This window comes from Bombus flavifrons, chromosome 8 (assembly GCF_040668555.2).
Source record: "Bombus flavifrons isolate JBK064 chromosome 8, iyBomFlav1_principal, whole genome shotgun sequence".
NCBI lineage: Eukaryota > Metazoa > Arthropoda > Insecta > Hymenoptera > Apidae > Bombus > Bombus flavifrons.
Window position 1 is genome coordinate 945,759 of NC_138449.1, and position 24,482 is coordinate 970,240.

Genomic DNA, 24,482 nt, shown 5'->3' on the forward strand with positions numbered 1-24,482 from the left:
TAATGGAAAATATCGCAACCGACTTTTTTTTGTACAACCGCATTGCAGAAGTAAAGAAAAATAAGAAAAAGAACGAAAGTTATCGAATATGTTGAAACTTTATCGAACTTTTGACGGATTTGTATACACTATATCCTTTTCCGGTACAAAATTGAATAGTCAAGTACCATATGTTTCGAGCGAACTGACTCACGCACGTTACCCTATCCCAAATTTATTGGATGGGACGTGTTGCCACCGAATTACCCGTATGTCATTCAATATGAAAGCGGCATGAAACAAGTGTCCATCTTAATCCTAACGATCAGCCTCTCGCAAGAGTTTATTCGATGTTCGACGTTTGTAGCGATACCGTGTTATTTTTTTCCATAATACGTTTACGTTACGTTGCTTTAAGTGCATTATAATTTTCATCCTTCTGCTAAACTCGTGAATTTTAAGCAATTCAATCCCAGTGAATGTTTTATAAAGAAGGAAAGGAGGAAGGAAGGAAGAATATACATATATATATATATATACATATACAACGGAAAAGAGTCGATCGGAAATACGAGATAAAGTTCAGCCTACAAACGAAATTTACGGAGATAAATCTCTGGAAAATTGTAGGAAATGAAGACAATATCGACAGTGATGAGTAGTTGCGCGCTATTACTGATAACAGCTGCAAGTAATATTAGCGAACAATGCAAGATTCATGAAATGACGACAGTTGATTGCCACTGCATTGGAAATGAGGTAAATTTTTCATCGAACGGTTTTGCGTGATTTTGCGAACCAACTATGAGTAATGTGAGTAATTAAAAAAGGATTTCGTTGCAAAATTTCTTTTCCTTTACAGGAATTTTTCCTGCCAGAAGGATACAACTATGAAAATGTGACGACTATACAAATCGCGTCTTGCAACATTGCGAATCTTCATTTTTCCAGTTTAACGGAAGCGAGTCAAATTACGGAAATTATCGTGCAAAATATTAGTGAACGTTTGATCTTTGAATTATTTTTAACATCAAAAAGATTGAAACGACTCAAGTTGTCGAGAATTGGGCGAATACCATTAATTAGTCGTGACACGTTCGTTAGGCTTAAAAGCATTGAAACACTTCGTATCGAAGATACGCGGATTAATAATTTCGCGGAACGATTCACCGACATAGCGATAACCAATTTTTCGATGATCAATGTTACGATCGAACGTATCGATCAGCTTAGTTTCTCGGCAAAGGGTGAAATTTTACACATTAAAAATAGTGAATTTCAAAATGTTACAGGTTCGTTGAATTTTGCTTACTTCTCAACCGTAGAGATTCTTCATTCCAAGTTTCAATTGAATAAACCGGGTTATATATTGATCGAAGGTAATATCGTCTATATCGAGAACTGTGTTTTTTCCAATTCGAGCGCAAACGTAGTTGCGGCGGGAAGCATTAGGATAAATGATACTTGTGCAGATGGGAAAAGCTCTATGAGACTCTCATCGAATAATATTAAAAGCGTAAACAATCGATTGCCTACCGAAATCATTTATACCAAGAATAAAGACGAATCAGAGCATTTTTTTAGTCGAAATAATACAGTGTGTATTGCTGGAAATTGCAAATGTCCGAAAAGCAGTGGTCAGAGTCCACAGTTAGTAAGCCTGTTTCTGGCATATATTTTCCAATTTTTCTTACCAATCGTTATTCTGCTATCGATACTACCTTAATTTCGTTTTGGAACAAGAAACGCCTTATTTTTTTCTTTGTTTCTAAACTATCCAAATCATGGAATCCTGTTATTCGATGAAATTATTCTCTATCGTTCTGTCTCTTATGACACATGTTTTCTTTTAAATAAAGTACAACTCCATCTCTGAATTATGTATGCAATTAATGCAGGACCTGGTTGTTCTTTCTTAAATGATTTTCAAATTTTTGTGAATTTTCAATTTTAATGCTTTCATTCAATTCTAATACTTTTATTTAATGATTGCTGTTAACACGTACATAGATTCTTCTTTCATTGTAAATTTTCTATAGTTTGATGGCCTGAAAACATACAATTTATCAATATAATAGTGGTATATGTTCCTGCTTATGATTGTTTTTTTATGTGCATAATATGCGATTACTTTTATCAAAGAAAAAAATTATAGTATAAAAAAGAGATATACGTTGGATGCTGAATACCTGATAATTGTATAGTATTAATACATTGCATCTAACATGATTAATATTATCAAACTCATCTGGATCTTAGTATTTGTAGTCTGTAATATCGTAGAGTAAGCCAAATTCATTCAAATGTGACAATTTATTCCATAGCTCCATGATCCATTCCTACAAAATAAAAACATATGTTATATATGCAAATTTGAAGAATTTTTGGGAATATTATACACAAGCTAAATTATACAAAACAAAGCAAAATTTAAAATTATAATTCTATATCATGTAAAATTGTTCCAACGGTATTGTTTTCAATCTAGTATCAACTTGAAATGTTTTTCACGTTTTATCTTCAATCACGGTCGTGAACTATAAAAATGAATAAACAGAAAATGCAAATATATGTATCTTACTTTATTCTTGAAAGATTTCATTTGAGAAAATGCATTTTCTGTGGTATGTGTAGAACACAGTTTAACATCATGCCACATAACCTAAAATATGAACCTTGAAAGAAGGAAGTGATATGTTTGCTGTACCCCCCACAATATAAAACGACAAGTTTCGAAATACATAAGGAATATTCAGTTTTATCAGAGAACTCGATAGTGAACATAAATTTACGGATAAGAATCATCTTTTATTACATTTACGAAAAAATATGTCAAATCTAGAGTGACGGATTGTCTAGTAACAGTTACTATGTAAAATTTCTATATTTTTTCTGATTAATAAACGCAATAAATTTGTAAAAATGTAAAGAAAATAATACAATTTAATCTTATATCAAATTAATCAAGATACCTAATTCTCGGACGCAAATAGGTTGTACTACGATCTATACAGATTTGGAATACAATCTCATTGTAGGAGTAAGGCTCTAGATGTTCAGGCGATGTTAGCTCGTCCGTAATTGGACGCTTCAATCGAGAAGTTAAGATTTGTTGTGTAATGCAATCTGTGTAACGCAAATATAAGAATAGCGCGGCCCCGGTTATTTCCATCTCCTTTTTTCTCTCCAATGCAGTCACGTACTTGACTCCTGGTGGACCGAATAGCAGGGGGATGCAAGAAAAAAAAAAACAGCATGACAATAATGATAATAGAGACCAAGTTTTGTCTGACATATATGATTACTATGATTATAATATTATTAGTTTGTAGCTAACTAATGTCTAACAAATGTTATACAATATAAATATATGTTTCGTTATTAGAAACCTCTGTAAACTAAAATTATACTATAATTTTGCTTTTTTAGTAGAAAATTATGGATTATGATTGTTTACATATAGATAATGGCAATAGTTACACAATTTTTTAACGAAATAAAAAAAATTAAATAGATGTTTACTTTCCAATATTGGCGTCAAATATTTAAATATATGTATACATATTTTATTTGGAAGTTGTAATTTTAAACATTTTTATTGGAGATAATACATATTTAACACTAGGTTTACGAGCGTTTCTTATATACCTATCTCTACGAGCACCCGTTAAATTGACGGGTAAACGAAAACACGCCTTTTCTTTAAAAAATCGGTTTATTCAAACTAAGTCTGAATTAAACAATATTAGGCTTCACGTTTAAATAAATTATTAATGAGTAAAGTCCTTTTTTAAAAAATGGTTTCTGGAACACGTTTATAATTGTCTTATACTTGTACATCTGTATGGTTTGGTGCTTAGATGGACGACTTTTACGTTAGATTTACTTTTATACACAGTATAATTTTTAAATTAAAAAAATTTTTTTTTTAATTTTTTTTTTAATTTTTCCATCGAGACAACGATCTATAGTGAGATCCGTTATAACGAGACGTTATAAAGTGCACGCGTACCGAGCGAAAATTCAAAGTCGATTTTCTCGAAAACAAAGCCTGAAACGAAAAATTTGTATTCTATATTTTCGACTTCTTTTTTCGTGTAGAATCACCCCCTTTCCGCTTGCACCACCAGTTACCAACCACCCTGTATATACGCACATATTTATATGTACGTATGAAGTGATAGCGAACAAAACGACGCGTCGCAGGTTTGCGGCGGTTTTTATGATATTATTAAATTAAATACTTTCAAAATGATAAAACATCTGTAAAATTTTCTTTAACAATTACTCCATACATATATATATTTTAATAAATAAAATCCATTGATTATATGTTTATAATTTACATCGCATCTCACAGGCTAAAGGGAAATCAAAGCGTTTAATAATTTTACGTGAAAATCATTTGTTTAATTTCTTATTTTGTTATTTTTCGCAGTTGTAATTAATCATCGTAGTCTACCTCCGGCTAGATGGACAACAAATCTACGAATAGGTAATTATGATTGTTATTAACATAAAAAGAGGACATTTTAATTAATTTTAAATGTCTGTCTTTCAGTTTAGTTCCATTACCAATATATGTACCCTTTAAATACAGACACTTTAAATTATTTTTCTAGGAAATCAATGGAGTATCAATATATTAATTTTTAACAATCACGTTATTTGTGCTCGAGTTAGTAATTCTACATTACAGTTACGAAATTGCTGCTAAATAATTTTCTTTATTATATTTTTATTTATATATAATTATTTATTTTATATATGTATAATTATATATATAACAATTTTTAATTGTTCAATGGGGCACTTTTTATTTTAAAGTATCTTCTATTTATCAGTTATATTCAAAATTCCCTAACTGTCAATTTTTATACAATTTTTACAAATGTGAGAAGTAAAAGCGCTCCGGTCACCAATGACACCGTGGCGTCACAGGAGAAACCGTGGCCGGTCATATATGACCAGCGTGGCAGTCAAAGTGTTAAGATAGACTATACATAAGACTAGATTTCGTTTTCCCGTATCGTGGGAGATTATCCTCGATATAAGAAGCTCCCATCTTTTTAAATTGAAACAATTATGGTATAATATGTGTATTTACATGTACATATATGTCGGGTTATTAGAATTTAGGGCGCGTAACGATTCTTCGTTTGAATTAGCCATCGTTTTACAAAGCAGAGATTATATTTACGCGTATATACAAGACTTTTACAAAGTATAATGAATATTGAGTTTAACAAATAATAAGATTAACGAATAATAAGTTTAACGAATAATAAGATTAACGAATAATATGTTTTACGAATAATGAGTTTAATGAACGCTATTAACAATGTTCTTGGGTTCAAACGAATCCACGGTCAACGGGATAACTCTTTAATATGCGTAGAATAATTTTAGGCACAAAACTATGATTGCTGAGACGCTCGGTAAAACTGCTCGATGTGTCACTCTCCAAGGTGATCACACGAATAATAATCTAATGGAAATTTTTCTCGCTGTACGATCGCATTTGTTTGTTATATGCTCGTTGGAAGTATCGAGAAGGTTCCAATCGCCGTTGCTAGGCAGTTTCTGCCTAAAGTTTGATATATACTCGTGTATTTTCGACCTATCGCGGGAAGACGCGGTTGCGAGAATACGCATCAACGGGAGTCGTAAATTCCCGTTAAGATTCCAAGAATCGACACCACGAATAGATTGATCCCCTTATTTCGGTTAGGATAATAGGGGGTGATTGAGTGAGCGTAACACTGTGATTCACAGAGCTATAAAGTTTTTATTTCCAACACTTAAGTTACACTGTTGAGTCACTTAGTGACTGAGTTAAGTTATACTTTGTCGCACGAAGATGAGATAGATATGCACAATAGAGCAAGGCTCTTATAGTTGAATTTAGTATGTTAGTGGACGGAGCACTAGAGGATATTTAATAGAGGAGGCAAATGTTCGATAATCCCGAGAACCGACTTAGATAGTTGATGTGAGTTATACTCCTCTAGCGTTGTATAATAAGTAAAGTTGACTTTTCGTGCTTAGACTTAGACGTTAGGCGTTAGATTGCGACGGTAGACTTCGACTTAGTAGTTGATTTTAGTAGTAGTGTAGAGGAAGTAGCGATGGGTGTGTCTAGCGCACAGGACCATCGAATTTGTTCATGACATTTTTGGTCAGGAAAGCGAGGGCAGTATACATTGCTCCTAATTGGATAAACGAAGGTTGGTGGACTAGGAAGGGTCTTAGCCGCCCTCGATAGAAAGTTGCTAGTGGGAAGCATCGTACGTGAGAAAAACTAACTTTCCCGTGTCAGGTCGTAGTAGACAATAGTCTTTAGAAAATAATTTGGAAAAACGGTATTCGTTCGGTCTGAAGGACCTTAGTTAGCAAATTACTGGGATTTATGATGGGTCCTTAAGACTATTGAGGGTACGCAGCAAGAATGAGTGGACATCTGGTTTCCGTCTGGCCCGCGGTGTATGGCCATGGTGCGTTTACTATTGTTGAGGATTTTAGCTTGGATTATCTCTATTTTGTTTATATGGCTCAATGCTGCTGTTCCCCATAGTGGTATTCCGTACGTCCAGACTGGTTTTATAATTGTTTTGTATATTTTTAATTTGTTTTCTATGCTTAGTTTGGATTTTCGACTTGTTAACCATTGCATTTGTCTCCTTGCTGTCTGTATTTTGTATATTATTGATTTAATATGTTGTTTCCATGTAAATCGTGTATCTAGGTGGAGTCCTAGGTATTTGACTTGCCTTGTTTGTGTTATTCGCGTGCCGTTTAGTATAATGTTTGGTAGTATCTGTTTTCGCAGTGTGAATGTAATGTGGTTGCATTTATCGGGGTTTGCTTTAATTTGTTTATCTTGAAGCCACTTTTCTATTTTTGTGATATGTTCTTGTAGTAATGTGACTGCTGTTACAGGGTTCGTGTGCCTAACTAGTACAGCTGTGTCATCCGCAAATGTCAATATTTTGCTATTGGTAGTTGTTGGTATGTTGGCCGTGTATAATGTGTATAGCATTGGTCCTAGGACGCTTCCTTGCGGAACCCCTGCCTTAATATATTTAACTTCAGAGCATGAATCTTTAATTTTTACTATAAAGGTTCTGCTGCTTAAGTACGATTTTAATAAATGGTATATCTGTTCCGGGAATTGTTTCCTGATTTTTGTAGAAGGCTTTCGTGGTTTATTTTATCGAATGCCTTCTCTATGTCTATAAAGAGTGCTGTACAGTATTCTTTGCTTTCTAGTGCTGTTATTACTTCGTTAGTGAGTTTGTGCATTTGCTCTATCGTAGAGTGTTTGTTTCTGAATCCAAATTGGTGATCTGGTATCAGTTTTTCCTTATCTGTTATTTGTTTTAAGCCGGCGTAAATTATTTTTTCTAGTATTTTGGATAGTACAGGAAGTAATGAAATTGGTCTGTATGATGCTGTTTGGTGTGGGTCTTTGCCTGGCTTAGGTAGCATTTTGATCTGTGCTAGTTTCCATAGTTTAGGATAGTATTGGATTCTTAATATTGCATTATAAATTATTGTGATTAGTTATATCGCTTTTGGAGGTAGGTTTTTTAGGATTTTACCATTGATTAGGTCGATTCCTGGTGCTTTATTGTTTTTTGTTTTTTCGATTATGTTTCTAATTTCTTGTTCTGTTGTTTTAGGTATGATGTAGTGTTTGTCGGTTGAGGTACTAGTGGTTACTGCATCCTCGTCGGTATGACAATTGAGGTTGCTGTTATTGATATTATGGGGTGTGAATGTGTTGCTTAGGTGGTTGGCAAATTCTTCCGCTTGTTCTTCATTGCTTCTTGCCCATGTGTTATTTGCTTTTCTGATTGCTGGGACTAGTTTTATTGGCTTCTTTATTTTTTTTATTGTTTTCCATAGGGAGTAGTTGATGTTCTCGTGTGCGGATAGTGACTCTATGAATTTTGTGAACTCGTTGTTGTTGTGTTCTTTTATTTTGTTTTTTATTTCGTTTGCAAGTTTGTTTAGGTGTTTTCTGTTTTCTTTTGTTCTATGTTTTTGCCATTTTGCTTTCGCTTTTCTTTTTTCTCTGATTTTTTCGAGGATGTCTGGCGGAATGATTTTTGTTTGTCTATTTGTTGATTCAGGTATGGTGGTTGCCCATGCTGCTTCCTGAATAGTTTCTGTAAGTGTTGTTACTGCTTGTTCGATGTGTTCAGGTGTTTTCAATGGGATGTTGCAGTTGATTTTGCTCTCAATTATTTCTTTAAATGTTTGCCAATTGGTTGTTTTGTTGCTTAATGTCTCTGGATTGTTTTGAAGTTTTGGTTTTTTTCTATATGTAATTATTATGGGTGTATGGTCGGAGCTAAGCTCGAGGCTGGGTGAAATATTTAGTTTATTTGCGTTTAGTCCCTTTGTAACTGCAAAATCAAGTAGGTCAGGTGTTTTGCTCAGGTCTGTCGGCCAGTATGTCGGTCTTCCTGTGGATAATATATTGAGGTTATTGTTTCTAATGTATTTTTCCAAGGTTCTACCTCGAGGTGTAGTGATTCTTGATCCCCATATTGTGTGCTTTGCGTTGTAGTCTCCCGCTGCGATAAACTTATCACCTAATTGTTGAAAGTACTCTTCCCACTTTTGAGGTGTAATTTTGTTTCTCGGCGGTATGTATACTGCTGACAACTGAAAATGGTTGCTGCTAGTATGTACTGTAACGGTGGTTGCTTGTATATGTTCCTTACTGACTTGGCTGTGTAGGTGATGTTTAATGTCGCTTTTTATTATTACTGCGGTCCCTCCGTGTGCTTTTCCTGAGGGATGCTTGGTGTCATAAATGGTGTAGTACGGAATCTTTAAATAGCTTTTTGTAGTGAAATGCGTTTCTGATACGAGTAGTATGTCGATATTATTGTTGTACAGGAATGTTTTAGTTTCTAGGGCCCTTTGTTGTTAGGGCCGTTAGAGTTCTAGGTCGCTATTTTAAGCGTGTCCATTTTTATTTCTTATTTTTTGCTCAGCATGTTTGTGAGTAGTTGTAGCATAAGTGTTATTTGTTCCGTTTGCTGTCTGAGGTTTGCGTTTTGTTCGATTATCATTTTTGTAAGTATATCAGTATTTTTAATTTATTGTTTTAGTAGTTCTTTGATTTCTGTAGTGTCTTCGGTGTTGTTGCTTTGACTCTGATTGTTAATGGGCGTTTCTTGTCTGATATTTTGTGTTACTTGCGCGTAACTTCGGTTTACTTGGATGTCTGTGTTTCTGATTGTAGATTTTATTTCATTTTGAGTTTTCAATGTTGCTTTGTTTTCCGTTGTATTTTGTTGTTGTTGGTAGTTATCAACTGATCTATTGCGAAGTGGTGGAAACAGTTTACGTTGTAATTGTTTCCTGATTTCACATCCTTTATAGCTGGCTGGGTGGTTTCCGTTACAATTGTAACATCTAACTTCCTCAATTTTTCCTGTGTATGGGCAGTGTGTTGTTAAATGGTTTTTTGCACATTTAACACATACTGGGCTTCTATTGCAATAGTTTTTTGTGTGTCCGTATTGTTGGCACCGCATGCATTGAGGTATTTCTTTTTTGTAGCGTGGTGGTTCCACTGTTACTATTGTGTTTAGGATTTTTTTGACTTCGTATATTGCTTTATTGTTCCCGGTTCTAGTTCGATTAGGAATAATGGTAGTGGTTGTTTGGTGTCATACCTGGTCATATTATTGATTTTTCTTGTTATGTGTCCTATTTTTTTTAGTTCCTCACTTAATTTTTTTATGTTGGTTTTTGGATGTAGTCCTCTTATGACTACTTTGTAGCTCCTTTCTGTTTTGAGCTGGCTACATCACTAATGTTACCTAAAAAAAGTTTTTCACTTAATCTTTTCAGTGCTCCGCATTCACCCGTAATTGCGAATAAAAAACATTAGACTTCTCTTACTATAATTCATTTTCTAGTTTTTAATACTCTTGTATTCTTTAATTTTTGGAATGATTTTGAAATGATTTTCGAATACAACATTATCATTACTTGAATACAAACAAGGAGTAGCATCCTTCCTTAATTTCCGGGAAGCATAAACATTATTTTTCAGGAAATGTTTATTAAAAAATATATTTATTTTTTAACTCAATGTTTCACATTTCAACCCAGTCATCTAGCTCGCAATTTATTATCTGTATCACAAATCCATTAATACGAATCAATTAAAAACTATAAGCATCCATATTGCGATTAGAAAAATCTCGATTATAATACGAATATTTCTTATAACGTTTCCTTTTATCTCTTTGATGATCCATTGTATCTAAAACTAGGTTATATTAACTAACAACTACTGTGAAATAAAACGGAAACAGAAAAAGGAATTAATTAATTAATTATAAGAGAAATAATTAACTAATTATAAGGAAACTAATTGAAAACTATCATAAAATTATTTTTAAGGAGAGAAGATTATTTTAGCAGACTTAATCTGCTTATTTCTATATCTGTGTCTCGCTGTTGTCCTGTCAAATTATCTTAGATTGTCAATTATTTCATAGATTTTGATCACTTTAAAATGGCTGTCATTCATGTGACCCAATTGGGAATTTATAATTCTTGATCATAATTTGTTTTTATATATCTGTAATGAAACTCTAGAGTCGCAGGAATTCGGGCTAAAAAATACATTGTATGATTGGGCTATTCTTATATCTCGTTTGTGCTAAAGTTCCATTACCATTTTCGCGTCACTCATAACGTTATCAACAAAATGCATAAACATATTGCAACGGTTACTGTGGGAAGAATTATAAATTCCATAGCTGGTTACATGAACGACACTCATTTTAAAATGATAAAAATATGTGAAATGATTGACGATCTAAGAATATTTGGCGGGGCAACAGCAAGATATATAGGCAAACAGGTAAGGAGGTTAGGTCTCGCAAAATTTATATTATTATAAAACTAATTTACTGGCAGTTCTATTTCACAATTAGTTTTCTTATAATTAGTTCATTAATTTATTTATAACAAATCAGCTTATTCTTTCCTATTTGTTCGTTTTATTTTATAGTAGTTGTTAGTTAATTGAATCTAGTTTTAGATATAATGGAACTGAAATCAAAAAGATAAAAGGGAACATTATAAGGAATATTCTTATTATAACAATTACTAAATCTTTTTCCTTCACAAATGAATCTCACGTAAATTATTAAGCGCTTTGATTTTCTTTAGACTGTGAGATACAATGTAAATTATAAACATGTGATCAATAAACTTTATTTATTAAAATGCATACATGTATGGTGTATCTGTCAAAGGAACTCTTAAAGATGTTCTGTAAGAAAATGCGAAGTTCGAACACTTGGGACGGCCGTGTTTTCGAGTATTCTTTGTACAATTGTTGACGTGGGCGAACGTCGAAGTAAAACCACGCCAGTTCGGCATTTTCGAATCAACAATACGTGATACTCAATTCAATACATAATCAATTTTTGTCTATTTCTTTATATGAATATGTCTGTAATTCAAATGTACACCTTCATGCTACTAAAGCATTCAAAAAATAGTATTCGTGCGAAATATATCGTCGCTACATCGAGCCTGAAATTGACTACCTACCAAGATCAAATGATCTCTATAAGCACACGCATTCATATATGAATGCTGTTTGGATTTTACTGATACTTCTTTAATAAGTATTTTATCAATGACTGTTGTTTATCAGTAGAGCACGCTAAAGTTACTATGGAATTTCTAAGTCGGTATGACAGTTACGTTGGGCCATGAAGGGTGATTTGTCTATTCGTATATCTCGTCTGTAGCTTTACCTCCTCCACTGGAGTTTCTAGACCTGTGTATATACCGTGTGTTGTACGATACAGAGATAAAATGAGAATGGTTTGGTAAGTTGTTTACTATATTCAATCGATAACGTCGTACGTAACATTATTCCTAGATATCGTCCACAGCAAATAGAGATTCCTACCATAAATTTATCAGCAGTTGATTACTGTTTCAGCGCAGAAATTGGAATACCCTTTAAGTACAGACACTGCGAGTTATTTTCAGGAAATCAAAGTAGTATCGATGTATTAAGTTTTAACAATCACGTTATTTGTACTCGAGTTAGTAACTTTACATTGCAATTACGAAACTGTTGCTGAATAATTTTCTTTATTACATATTATGTTACTGCTAATGGGTGATCTCGTGTAGATTTGGAAAGTTCAGAACGAATCACAAATATCATCATGAATATCAATAAGACAGATTGAAACAGATTAAGCTAGACTGTACATAAAACGAGATTTCGTTTGTGAAAGATCATCGTCGATATAAAAAATTCTCATTTTATTAGTTTGAAACAATTATTAGCTTGAATAATTTTTTAGTTTATATACAACGTGAAACGAATGTATTGACAGAGGCCGGATCTTCATATAAAATGCTTTGTAAATTTTCTAAAGAATGTGATTCTCTATTTATTCTTTTTATAAAATGTAACCCTTGACTTTGAAGTTTAAACATACCATGAATCATAAACTTTAAAAATAATTATAATAAAAAAAAAATAAAATATGCATATAAAACTACGTTTTCAGTGGAACAAAAGTATTGGTGCATACACGATTTTGCAATATAAATTTATTACAACATTTGATTTAATATCTAGTAAACAAACCTCTTTTTATAATAGCTCTCAGGCGATTAGAAATTGAATGTATTAATATTTTTGTGACTTTTTGATCTACTTGGTGTCATTCCTCCAGCTGTACTTTATTTAGGTCTTGCTTAGACGTAATATAAGATAAAGATACTCAATAAGATTTAGGTTTAAGGATTGTGCTGGAGTCGTTAACGTACGCGATGTATTAATATGTATTAAAATGTAATGTCTAACAATGTAGGCTGTATGTTTGGTATCATTAACCTGCCGAAAATAATAATTTTGCCCTAAATTAAATTTTAGTATATTGAAATATTTAAATAACCATATTTGTGCTTGGTGTTTTCAATAAAAACAAGTTCTCCTACACTAGAAATGTTCATGCACGCTGATACCATTACTCCACCACTCTCGTGTTTGAAGGTATGGACAAATTTTTTCATCTGATTCAGTATTTGGTTTTCATCAAATTAAAAACCGTCCATTCCATTGAAAAATATTAAATTTGCTTTCACCTAAAAACAATATTTTGTCGCAGAAAGTTGTATTTTCGTGTACATAATTAATAGCGAACATCAATAATTTTTTTTTATTAATTTTATTAATGTATGGTTTTCTTCTTGCAACTCTTTATTCGTATCCGGCAGTTCTGGGTGTTGTTCGAACTGTATTTTCGTGTTAAAATCGTCTTTTACTATTCCAGCTATTTCCAATGATATAGTTTTAGGTTCTTTTTTTATTATATTGAGTATATATTTCTTTCTCGGCCTGTAAGCTCCTGAGGACACCCGCTTCGTGTGGTATTTCTTAGATCTCATTCTCAAGAAATCATTTAATCACACTTTTCATGGCAAAACGACTTCTGTTAATAATTTTGCTCATTTCCGAATAAGATTTTCCTTGCGCATATAAATTTAATACAATCTTTCTTTCAACCCTTGTTGTCTCTTTTGTTTTATTTTCCATTATTCACGTAATTTATCTTTCTGGAAAATATTCTTACTAACTCTAAAAAATGATCATCAGCTTGAATGGAGGAGCTTCCCGTGATATAACAGATATGCTAACATTTTAAATATTTAGGTATACTACACGTAATAACAAATTTCTTAAGTATGCTAATATTTTTGTTCCGCTAAAACCAGACTTTTGTGTGCATTTTGCCTTTTTTGTTTATTAAAATCATTTTTAAAATGTATGTTTCATGGTATACTTAAACTTTAGAGTCGACAATTATGTTTTACAAAAAGATTAAATAGAGAATCACATTCTTTACAGATTTACAAAGAATTTTATACGAAGATCCGGCCTATGCCAATACTTTTGTTTGGCACCGTATTTGAAATAAGCAAATATCAGAGTAGGCTGTATAATTTCAAATTTTGAAAGTGTACTAGTAATTTAAAAATATTACGGCGTATCATATAGACTGCAAAATTGAAATAAAGTTACATACATATAAAAATATAATAGGATTCTGGATCTTCCATTTTCGAAACAAATATATTCTATATCAGAATTTAATTTCATTTATCTATAATATCAATACTCCCAATCGAACAAGAAATACAATCCCGTTTTTAGATACGAACACGCAATAAAATCTTCTTGTCGGCCAATGCTACGAAGGGGTGGCAAAAACATTTACGACCACGAAAACGTATCGATATTCAGAGATACTTCAGGATAATTTGTTTCAAAGTTTCGTGGCAGTTTAGAAAACTGTATTTTCGGACGTTTATAATGTTCTGCGATCGCGATAAGGAACTTTGAAGAATTAATAATTCGCGAATTAATTGAAACTCACATTCCTTCATAGTTTCGCGAACAATGAGAGAACTCAGGGTACTATAAAAATATTTAAACACGGTATTTGATGGCATGCTTGGAATTTCATAGTCCGTCCAGCCGTCGGATTTTGCGGGGCCGAACTTTACGATACGCGAACTTTTTCTTGCGACTTGAAGCTCATTCGTTTCGTAATCTTCTCGACTTTGCGTTCTCGTTAAAAGGGAGGATGAGCAGGCACGTACGATGAAAGGTCGTGTCCTCAAAGCAAAAAAAGAGACAGAAGGGAAAAGCAAACGTTTAGGAAAAGTAAGCGAAATGCGAAGACGTGAAAATCGCTCGTCAAGTGTAAGCACAAAGCTTCTGCCTTATCGACTTGATATCTGGTAAGATGTGCTTGCTGATCGAACCTTTCAAACAACAGTATAATATTATTTCTGGAATCGTCGGTATATCATTCTCGTGCGACTATCATCAACCATCACGATAGATATTCGGCATCGTAAAGTTTCGACGTTAAATTGGCCCTCATAAAACGTTCCATTTCCAAGAATATTCGGAATCGATCAAACTTCCCCGCGTTAGATATGTCTTTTCTATTCTTGGAATATTCTTTTACGTTTACTATCGAGACTGGGATTTCTATAGCAAACATTTCACGTACGGTGTAAGTGGATAGTAAACGACACTTGTACTTTTTTCCTATGAATACAACTCTTCTATGCGGTATAGAAGATTTTTCATAGGTAGACTGCTGATATTTATGCAAACTAATATTTTGTAGAATACAACTATTAACCAATTGACTGCGGAATTTAGTTTTAGAATCTCTCTTATGGGGTTAGGTCATGGAATGCGTAAATAAATACAAGCGCACCGAAATAAAGTTCTTTTTTGACGTGTACACTCGTCAAAGATAACACAGTTAACTGGTTAAAATGGAATCTACATAAATATTTGTTTCACCCATTACATGTTATAGCGAGTACTATACTTTGAATATGATTATAAAACCATTCAAAAATTTACAATTTGTATACATATGTTCATAGTTCGTAGGCATTCTGAACATTTTTATAATTTTGAATTTCCCATGGATTTATAACCAAAAAGATATTACATAAAGTATAAAGAAGCACATCAAGAATACTACGTAAAGTATTTTCACTATTGCAAATAACTTGCACTTTGATTGAACTCTGTAGGCTTGAAACACAACCAGAAGTAGTAAATTGAAGTTTTTAAAATATGTATACAATATGTATTTTCATAATTATTTGAAAATTTTCAAGGGCACAAAGAGAGATCTGAAATTTCAGTTACGAAGCTAGATACAGTGGCTCACGAAAGTATTCGAACGCTTACACTTACAAATTTCAAATAATAAAATGAGGTGTACTAAACTAATTTGTTAAAATAATTTGGTATCTATAGTGGCGGGAAAGTAAAATTTGAAAACGATTCAATAATATAGACAGAAGTTATGATACATTTATTAGAAACATTCATGATAAGTGTCTCACAAAAGTATTCGAACGCTGTAATAAAATGATAGTTTATTTATTTATTATTGCTTAGTCCGTGCTTTTCGGATTTGGACGAACTTTCGGTTTTACATCTCATGTCTATTTCTCTTCTTATATGTCTACCTCCCCTCTTTTCCACTCTATTCTATTGCACTACCTTAATTATTCTATTTCTAAAAACTAAAACTAGAAACTACAAATTAGCAACTAATGACTAAAAACTATTGCAACTTTGGTCTTTAGCCTCCTTACTGTGCATCCTTCCTTTCGTTTGTCCTTCTCTCCTCTATTATTGCTTTCAGTTCTGTTAAACCTTCTCCAGTCTCATTTAGCGTTTTTCCTATGTCCTTTGGTCCTCCCGTTATTTCACATTCTTCTATTACATGTCTCATGTCTTCTTCTTTCCTTCTACATAGTCTGCATCTTTCTTCTCCCTCTTCTTTCCAGTATTCCCTTGCTTTGGTCTCGTTTCTACATCTGAATTTTGCCAGTATTCTTCTGTCCTTCCACTTCATCCTCCCTTCTAAGTACTTTGGCAAATTTTCTTTGGCTATATTTCTGTAGTGTATATTATATTTGGATTCCCTTATCCTTTTCCCCTTCTCTTCTGCTTCTCCCTTTCTTCTTTCTTCTATAATTTGGCCTGCTGTCGTCCTTTCTTGCTCCTCTCCTGCTTCTATCTGCGTCCCTCCCTTTCTCACCTTTTCTAGTGATAAAATCATAGTTTTTCATCTTCCTTCGCACCGAATGTAAACATCATTGCTAAATGAAAATATTGGTACGTTCACTTGGTGTTAGAATATCGTTTCAATAACAGTAACGTAGAAGTGTGCACAATAGTATTTAAAATGAATACCAAAAAGTCTTTACTGTTTGAGATTTCTGCTACTACCTTTTGCTGTCGTTGTTCCGACCTCCTTTTCTCTCGATTTGGGAATGGAAGATGCAATGGTGAAACGTCGCTGAAAACGGCTACCAAACGAGCGCTATCTTGATTTGTAGCCCGCTTATTCTGGCTGATCGGGGATTTATTTCTATGTGCTCCGCTCTGCGACTAGTTTAAGTTGGTTTGCTGTTAAAGCGTGTAGAAAAAGGAAGCGATAGTGTTAGGTATATAAATATATGTTTCAAGCATTGTATTTATGTAAGATCTACTTTCAATTTCGATATTTTTAATAGCAATTTTCATTTATTATTCTTTATTATGCAGAATGGCCCGATAAGAGGATTGACACTTGAATATTTCCGTTGTTTATAGAGAACTGGGAAAATTTTATTAACAAATGTTGTTCAGTATAGAAGAAGCTATAATATGGCAGTAACAAATTTTTGCAGCTGGAGGAGTTTCGAAGATTTCATAGTCACCTCCACTTTTTTAAATGGAGTTATATAATTTTTTATACATTAGTTGATTCATACGACATTTTCTATGAAATATGTATTGATCTATCATATTTTAATAATTACACTCTTGCTTTTCATAACATTTGGTCAATTTATCTGATATTTTAAATACATCTCTAGACCTAAGATTGTTTACATTTTCAACAATGTCATATTACAATCCTCCTATTTAATCATAAAGTGATATTAAAATTAGAAAATCAACGAGAATGTACCATATCGTGCTCCTGTGGTTTATACATATACATAAATTTTTATTATTTTTTCTTTTGTTATTTGTCAGTTTTCCTTTACGAATTTCTTTTATCTATTATTCTTCTTTTTCTCATAGCCTAAAACACGCTCGTAAAACTCGTTCCATTTATTCCCTCTATTTTCAACATCCCTCCTCATCGTTAAACAATATACTTATCCATAACATGCCAATCTTCATCCGCGGTGTATCTCCATAACATTCCCATCTTCGATATTCTATACCATTTCGTACGATTTTCTGAAACAAAAGAACAAAAAAAGCTGACAAACAGCTTCCCTTCTGCGCTTACTATTCTTCCACTTTCGTTGATTGCCGTCAAACCGTTCATCTTCCACGCAAGGAATTTCTCTGTCGAATAATCGTTGTTGGATTTCATCTGTTCGTTAAAAAGGATCCCACGCAGAATAAACACGCAAGATCCGTTCAATATCTTCATTTTAGCTTGGAAAAAATTTCCAGGAGAATCGTAACGTTAATGAAAGAGGAAATCTTTAAACCACGAGATTTAGACGTAGCTTGTTTGTAAAAACGGAGAATCCTTCACGCGTCTAACAGGCACGGAGACTCGAGCGTTCAGCTTTGCCTCTTTTGTTCGTTCTTCGTGTCTCTTTATTTTGCTAGCATGACGGACAATCGACGAGACTGCGCGGGGATAGGGACGAAAGATAATCTTTCGTTTTCATTTTCGCGCTTTAAAAAGCCTTTGTCGGATTTTTGATATCGAAATGAATCGTTGCGTGACTCACGATAAAAAAGTCGAGGGGATACGGCGGAAAAATTCACAAGGGAGAAACGAGTCTCTTTATACATCGATGATCGAATATGAAGCGATAGAGAGAAAGATAATCTGAAATGAAATAGGCTGGATTTCTCGTCCTTCATTTTCAGTTCGCGTTCTCATTCAATTAACCAAAGGAAATTCAGTTAACGATTGTTCGATTATTAACCATCGATCGCTCTTCTTTTTCTCTCTTCTTTTATTCTTTTCTTTCCTTATGATCCTCTTGCAACGTTACGTTTGAGATAACGCGCGTGGTTTATTGTATGTAAATTTACAAAAGCTTAGGTAACCGCTTTGTGGAAAATCGGCGGCGGTAACACGCGGCAGGGATGATTTAATCGCTATTACCATAATAGTGAATAATTTTCTGGCCAGCCACTAATTATTAATTACGCATCAACGATCCGCATGCTATCACCGGGATCGATCTTTGACGTTAACTTGATCCCGCGAAATTTATTGCCGATGAATTGAGATTAGCTTTGACATTTTTGTTTTCCGAGTTTATTCGATAATTCTTTTTTTATTACACGGTGAAGTTTTAAGATGAACAAGTTCGCTGGTCGAATGGAAACTTTCCCACCACTGCTTCGTGTTCTGTCTTACAGACTTGCGTCTTTTTCTTAGCAAAGAATGGAAGATAAACCGTCTAAGTAGTCAATTTTGGCTTTCCTTTCAAAATTTTCTCAAGAAGGTCTTCTGATAAAGCACACGAAGAAGTATCCGGAAAATGCGGAGAATTCCAATTAAACGAATACAAAGAGAATGTAAACTCATGGTGTCGTAACGTAACAAGCAAGAGGAAAATCATAAAAGTAAATCAACGAATCATAAAAGAAAAAAAAGTTGCGTCTTTTTAGTTTCAAGCAATTTTATTTATTTATTTATTTTGAACAATGAACGAGCAAAGCTCTTTCAGAACGTGTAGGAAAATATCACACGTATAGAACAAAACAAAATCTTTCGTTCAATGAAAATCACAAGTAGATAAAAAAATCACAAGTAGATGATGTGAGTTGTGATTAGTCTAGAACAGGAATAGTGCCGTGAAGAAAACACTATATAGAATGTTTAACTTTATGGGTGATGTCAGAGACAAGATGAAAATGATTATGAAATCTGTTGCAGATTCTATCAATGGTATCAGCGTGACCGTATTTAGATATATAAAAGGGCTAATAAAATAAGTTTGGATGTGTGACAGTGTGAGGTGTTACATGTAATTTCGCTAAATTAAGAAAAGCAGGACAATCAATTCTATTATTAACAATGTTGTGCAGAAGCATGATCTCCGCAACAGTACGCCTGTTATACAGAGGATATAAATTAAATCTAGATATTATGCCATAGCATTTGTGGTTATTCCGTTTCATAAGACTATGCCTTAAGATAGGAAACAGTTGCAGATAGCAAGAAGTTGTGTTGAATTTTTCAAAGTCGGCCTCGGTGTTTTGCTAAGTGCGGTATCCCATATGGCAAAAGCATATTGCAGATATGGAAGAACCAGGAACAAGTATAGGCAAGGCAGCGTACTAGAATTTTTAAAAATTGGAACTGGAGCTCTGTTGTGTTGTTGTAAAATGAGTTTTATTATGTATGTACTTACATTTCGTGAATGTATAAATTGTTAAGCATATTTGCAATAAGTAAATATAAAGCAGATCCTAGCTACGAGTTTTGATTTTATTATATATAAGCGGCTAAACATACCGATAATATAAATAGGTAAAATCCAAATATAAACCAGCAACAGGAGATTATAAAGAAACAAACGATAGACGAATAAGAAAATGACGAAAGAACGAATAGCGTACCGAGAGTAACACTGATGAATAGTGGCGCAAAATTTTTAATGAAATCAGCGGGGGCGTTACAATTTGAGCTCTATATGGAATTACCCTTAATCACGACGAAAATATCCAGAAGAACGGTTGACTAAGCCCGTAATTAACATTGTGCCATCGTTATCAGATCAATATAATAGGGGAATCGCGAACGATATAGACGTGCACCTTAATTATTGCGCCACAAGCGGGCCTGTGTAACGATGTGCGTTCAATAGCAAAATTTCATCGAGCAGGCGGGTGGAGATATGAAGAAGTGGCAGAGAGATGCAGGTTGAAAACAGCGTATTGGTATAATAAGCTGCTCTTTAAAACCAACCGAGCTTGTTTCGTTCAAAAGCCCGCCACGGAAGCATGCTTACAGGATTTTCGCTGCGATTCACCGTTCCTTATTTCGATCCTCAACGAGAACACGCCCGAGAAACAAATATTCTTGCTACCCGCTGGGCTGCTTTAAATTACATCACCAGCCCGGCTGGAAAAATCTCTCTCTTCGTCTTTTTCACTCCACTTGCGCAACGTAATTATTTTCTTCGGCTAAAATGCTCCGTTTAAAATGTTTTTTGCGTTGTTACCGCGGAATTTGTTAATTGATTCCCTTTTTATTTGATCGCTTAATTTGCGTGAGATGGTTGCGTTATAATGGTGTAGATTGATGAGAATGATGAAGAGAAAATTTAGAAAAAGACAGTACGAGTGATAAAAGGATCGAAAAGAAAGTAACAGAAAAAAAGGCAGGGTACAAATAAAATCCACTGTTCATTTCGGTGAATCCTCTTACGAAATTAATTTATGGCGATGCGTTTATTTGACAATTTTCACATTTGTGTCGAACAAATATCTTGGCGAAATTCGAAATGCGACGACATAAACGATTAATTATCGTTTCGCAGAAGCGGCTGCTGAAATGAAACGCATCCTTCAAAACGATTCAATTTCAATTCCGTTGTGTTTAAATACGCGTAACAGAAGCACTCAGGTTTCGCAATCTTAAAAGGATATGTTCGTTCGAATGGAAGGCCTGGCTCTTCGCAGGCGTTTCAACACCTTTTGTCGACAACGCGTGAATCTTCTAATCGGATCTAATCTTGATAAAACGTGGCTACGTATGCTTCGAAAGGAGTGGAAGTTCAGCAGGGACTTACAGTCGTAAGCGTGGATTAAGGCAGTAAGCATATAACCGGGACGGTATTATTATCTAAAATCTGTTCAGCCCTACCTAGGTCAAGTGATTACATAGACCACGCAGCGGCCGTCCTCTGAGAATTCTTGGTTAATTTCAAAGATGGCTCTTGCTGTATCGTGTCGTGGACGAAGGCGAAAACGTGCTTCACCGTGTTTACTGTTCTTGCTAGAAGCCGAGGACATATAGCGATGTTGAAACTGTCTTGTGTAAACTTGTTTACTTAAAAAGTTAGCCACAAGCAATGGGGCTTGTATTATAGTTCAAAATTTCGATATTAATAGCATACGTTTGAAGGGAAAAGAGACAGACGATGAAGGATAGTAGATGATATATGAATACTTGTTTCGGTCATTTTCGATCCAATTATATTTTTGTAATGTTAAAAAATATCTGCAGTTTGAACAAAATTGAAACAAGTCTTACTAACACGAAAAATTTTTCTTTACAAAATTTTACGCTGAACTTCTTAAACAATTCGAAAAATTCATTTTGTTTACTAAAGGAGAGTAAGATTGATATATTGAAATTCGAGAATCGTAGCAACATTAACGAAATATGTATTCTAAGAATATAAAAAAATTAACGTATAAAGTACACCAATGACATGAGAATGAGAAGTGACAAAAGAGATATAATGCAAAAAAAAATGTACAAGCAATAAATATTTTGGAAGATTTTCCACGTAGCTTCGACTGTTGATTCGATATGTGACATAAATATTCCCCAAATTTGAAGTTGGAATTTTTTAAAATTTTGAATCTTTTTTTTTTACATTCCTTACAATTAGCTATAATTTTCTAACTACTTTAATTATAAAATAAAGCGTAACAAAATGTGAGGGATTTGTTTTTCGACTAATTGCACGTCGTTGATTGATTATATATATCGGAGAGTTATGGCTTTTAGCTTTTTTCATTTCGAATCGCGCGTTTCCGTTTAGACACTTTCCACTGGAGGCCGGAGGGACCGTAAAATAAATTTCTGGGAACGGTTACGAGGGGCGAAACCGCACCGCTGAAATAACCCTTTGAGTGTCGAACGGCGATATATCGTTTTGTTGTGTACCAGCCAAAAATACAGGGGTTACGAACGCGTCGCTGAAACATCGGGAGATTGATGCCTCGGGAAGCTAACTACTGTTCGAAACTAACACGAATAAAACTAAACGCGTATAAATCTGTCGTACGAATAATCATACATCTGTGGCATGCTGTAAATTCAATTTAGGATATGACGCATACAAAAATTTCTTTCCATATAAAATGTATAAAATTTCATAATATTATCAGTTTGCTAGAAGAATGATATAAATAGGAAATTCGACTGTACGAACCTTGCTCTACTATTCATATCTATCTCATCTTCGTGTGACAAGTTGTTATCGACGATTTATATCTACTCAACAGTGTAGTTTAAGTGTTGGAAATATATATGTCGAGGAACCGTTGTGGTCAGGATTGTGGGTGTTTGGTGAGTCTTCCTTGAAATTAGCCATCGTTACGATATAATAAAGACACGGTTTATTAGCACAGGCGCGAATGATACAAATTTGACAATCGACTATGGTGATTAGGCACCCGCGATACTAGCAACAATGGTCTCGGGTTCGACAACGAATCCGCGGTCAGCGGGATGATGGATGAACGTGCTCGCGAAGTCTAAGTCTGAACAATAATTCGTAAGAACGTTACTCCCTTCAGTTGACGAGATCGCGTGAAAGAATGCCTCCTTCGTCCAGAGAGAGGATAGTCTTCGTTCAGAGGGTAAGGGAAATTGGCATTGCTGCTAATTGGTCAATTTCCATACCGGTGGTTAGAAAAGATGCTAATTGCTCTCGAGAGAAGGTTGCTAATGGGCACATCGACATCTGGCAAACATCTTACTCGAAGAATAGGAGCTGTGTGTGGCCACGGGACAGAGACCGTTAGAATGTTTATTGTCATGTCTTGCCAGGGATATTTCTTTTAATGGCGGCTATAAAATACCTTTGTTAGACAAAGCGTTCATCCCTTGACCGCGGGTACGTTGGCGACCGACGGTCGCCTCGAGCCCAAACTCACTATTACTAATCCCGGACGATTACAGTTAGGTTGGATAATTACAATTGTTTAATTACAGCTATAGTAGACTCCAGGTTACAATGTTGCGGGATTATCCAGCATTCCAGAGGCTCCGGTGTTCTTTCCTCTCCGACATTTATATATTATATTTATTATTTATATATTTATATATTTTTATAATTCTGTGAATCACAGTGTTATATAAACTTAATCACCCCTATTATCCTAACGGAAATTAGGGGATCGATCAACTCGTGGTGTCGATTAGTATAATCGTAACGGGAATTTACGACTCCCGTTGACGTCTCTCCTCGCGATTGCGTCTCCCCGCGATTGGTCGAAATTACAATCACGATAAATCAATTAAAATATAAGAAAGAGACGTAGAATGAAGAAAAACGTCTCGTAGACGGTATCGTGAAAGTAATATAGCAAACGATTTATGTATTAACTGGCACCTCGAGAGTACATTTTCAATAAAAATCGCGACACGGTAAAGGCGGTACTCCGCGTCACGTGTTACGATTGCGCGCGTGATTTAAATTTTAAATTTTCCGCGTGCGCGCGCGACTCCGTGGACGCCGGATGCAAATTTTAATGCATGCAAACCGTGACGAAAGCGTTTCGCGCGAATTAATATATTTGCCAGTAAGTGGAAGCCATATATCGTCCCTCTCTTGCTTGTTTTTCTTTCTTGCGCGTCGATACAATGCGCTCGTATCTCTAAGTTATGTTCCAAGAGACGTTTACGCATGCCGTGACGTAGATCAAAGGAATGTAAAAATGGATTTCAACGAAAGGACTGCGTATCGAGGGGGAAAAATAACTGACAAGCGCCGTACTTGTTATCAACTTTTTAATAAGCGACCACGGAATAATGACACGTGACAAACCTTAACAACACGCAGTTGCTAATAATATATTGCTTATAAAAATAACGATATACGCCTTTCGCTTCTGTCTACACACTCTTTACTAAGGGTTTTCGATAAATGAGCAAAAAATTGCATTAAAA

At 34.3% G+C, this 24,482-nt stretch overlaps 2 protein-coding genes across 2 annotated transcripts in view; one reads left to right on the forward strand and one right to left on the reverse strand.

Moving 5' to 3' along the window:
- Positions 1-22,801, reverse strand: part of MED11 (mediator complex subunit 11) — a 72,641-nt gene extending 49,840 nt beyond the window's left edge. The window contains exon 1 of the mRNA XM_069118314.1: positions 22,792-22,801. The gene's annotated coding sequence lies outside the window, so the exon portion shown is untranslated. The remainder of the gene's footprint in view (positions 1-22,791) is intronic.
- On the forward strand, positions 26-2,028 carry LOC138182445 (uncharacterized). Its single transcript, XM_069118309.1, has 2 exons — positions 26-738; positions 842-2,028. Exons 1-2 carry the CDS (start codon positions 613-615, stop codon positions 1,703-1,705), a joined length of 990 nt encoding a protein of 329 aa, XP_068974410.1. The 5' UTR covers positions 26-612; the 3' UTR covers positions 1,706-2,028.
- Positions 22,802-24,482: the final 1,681 nt, after the last annotated feature.

Coding starts and splice junctions, on each gene's coding strand:
- LOC138182445 (XM_069118309.1), top strand. CDS start 613: ATGAAGACAATATCGACAGTGATGAGTAGTTGCGCGCTATTACTGATA. Junction 739..841: donor GCCACTGCATTGGAAATGAG/GTAAATTTTTCA, acceptor TTTCCTTTACAG/GAATTTTTCCTGCCAGAAGG.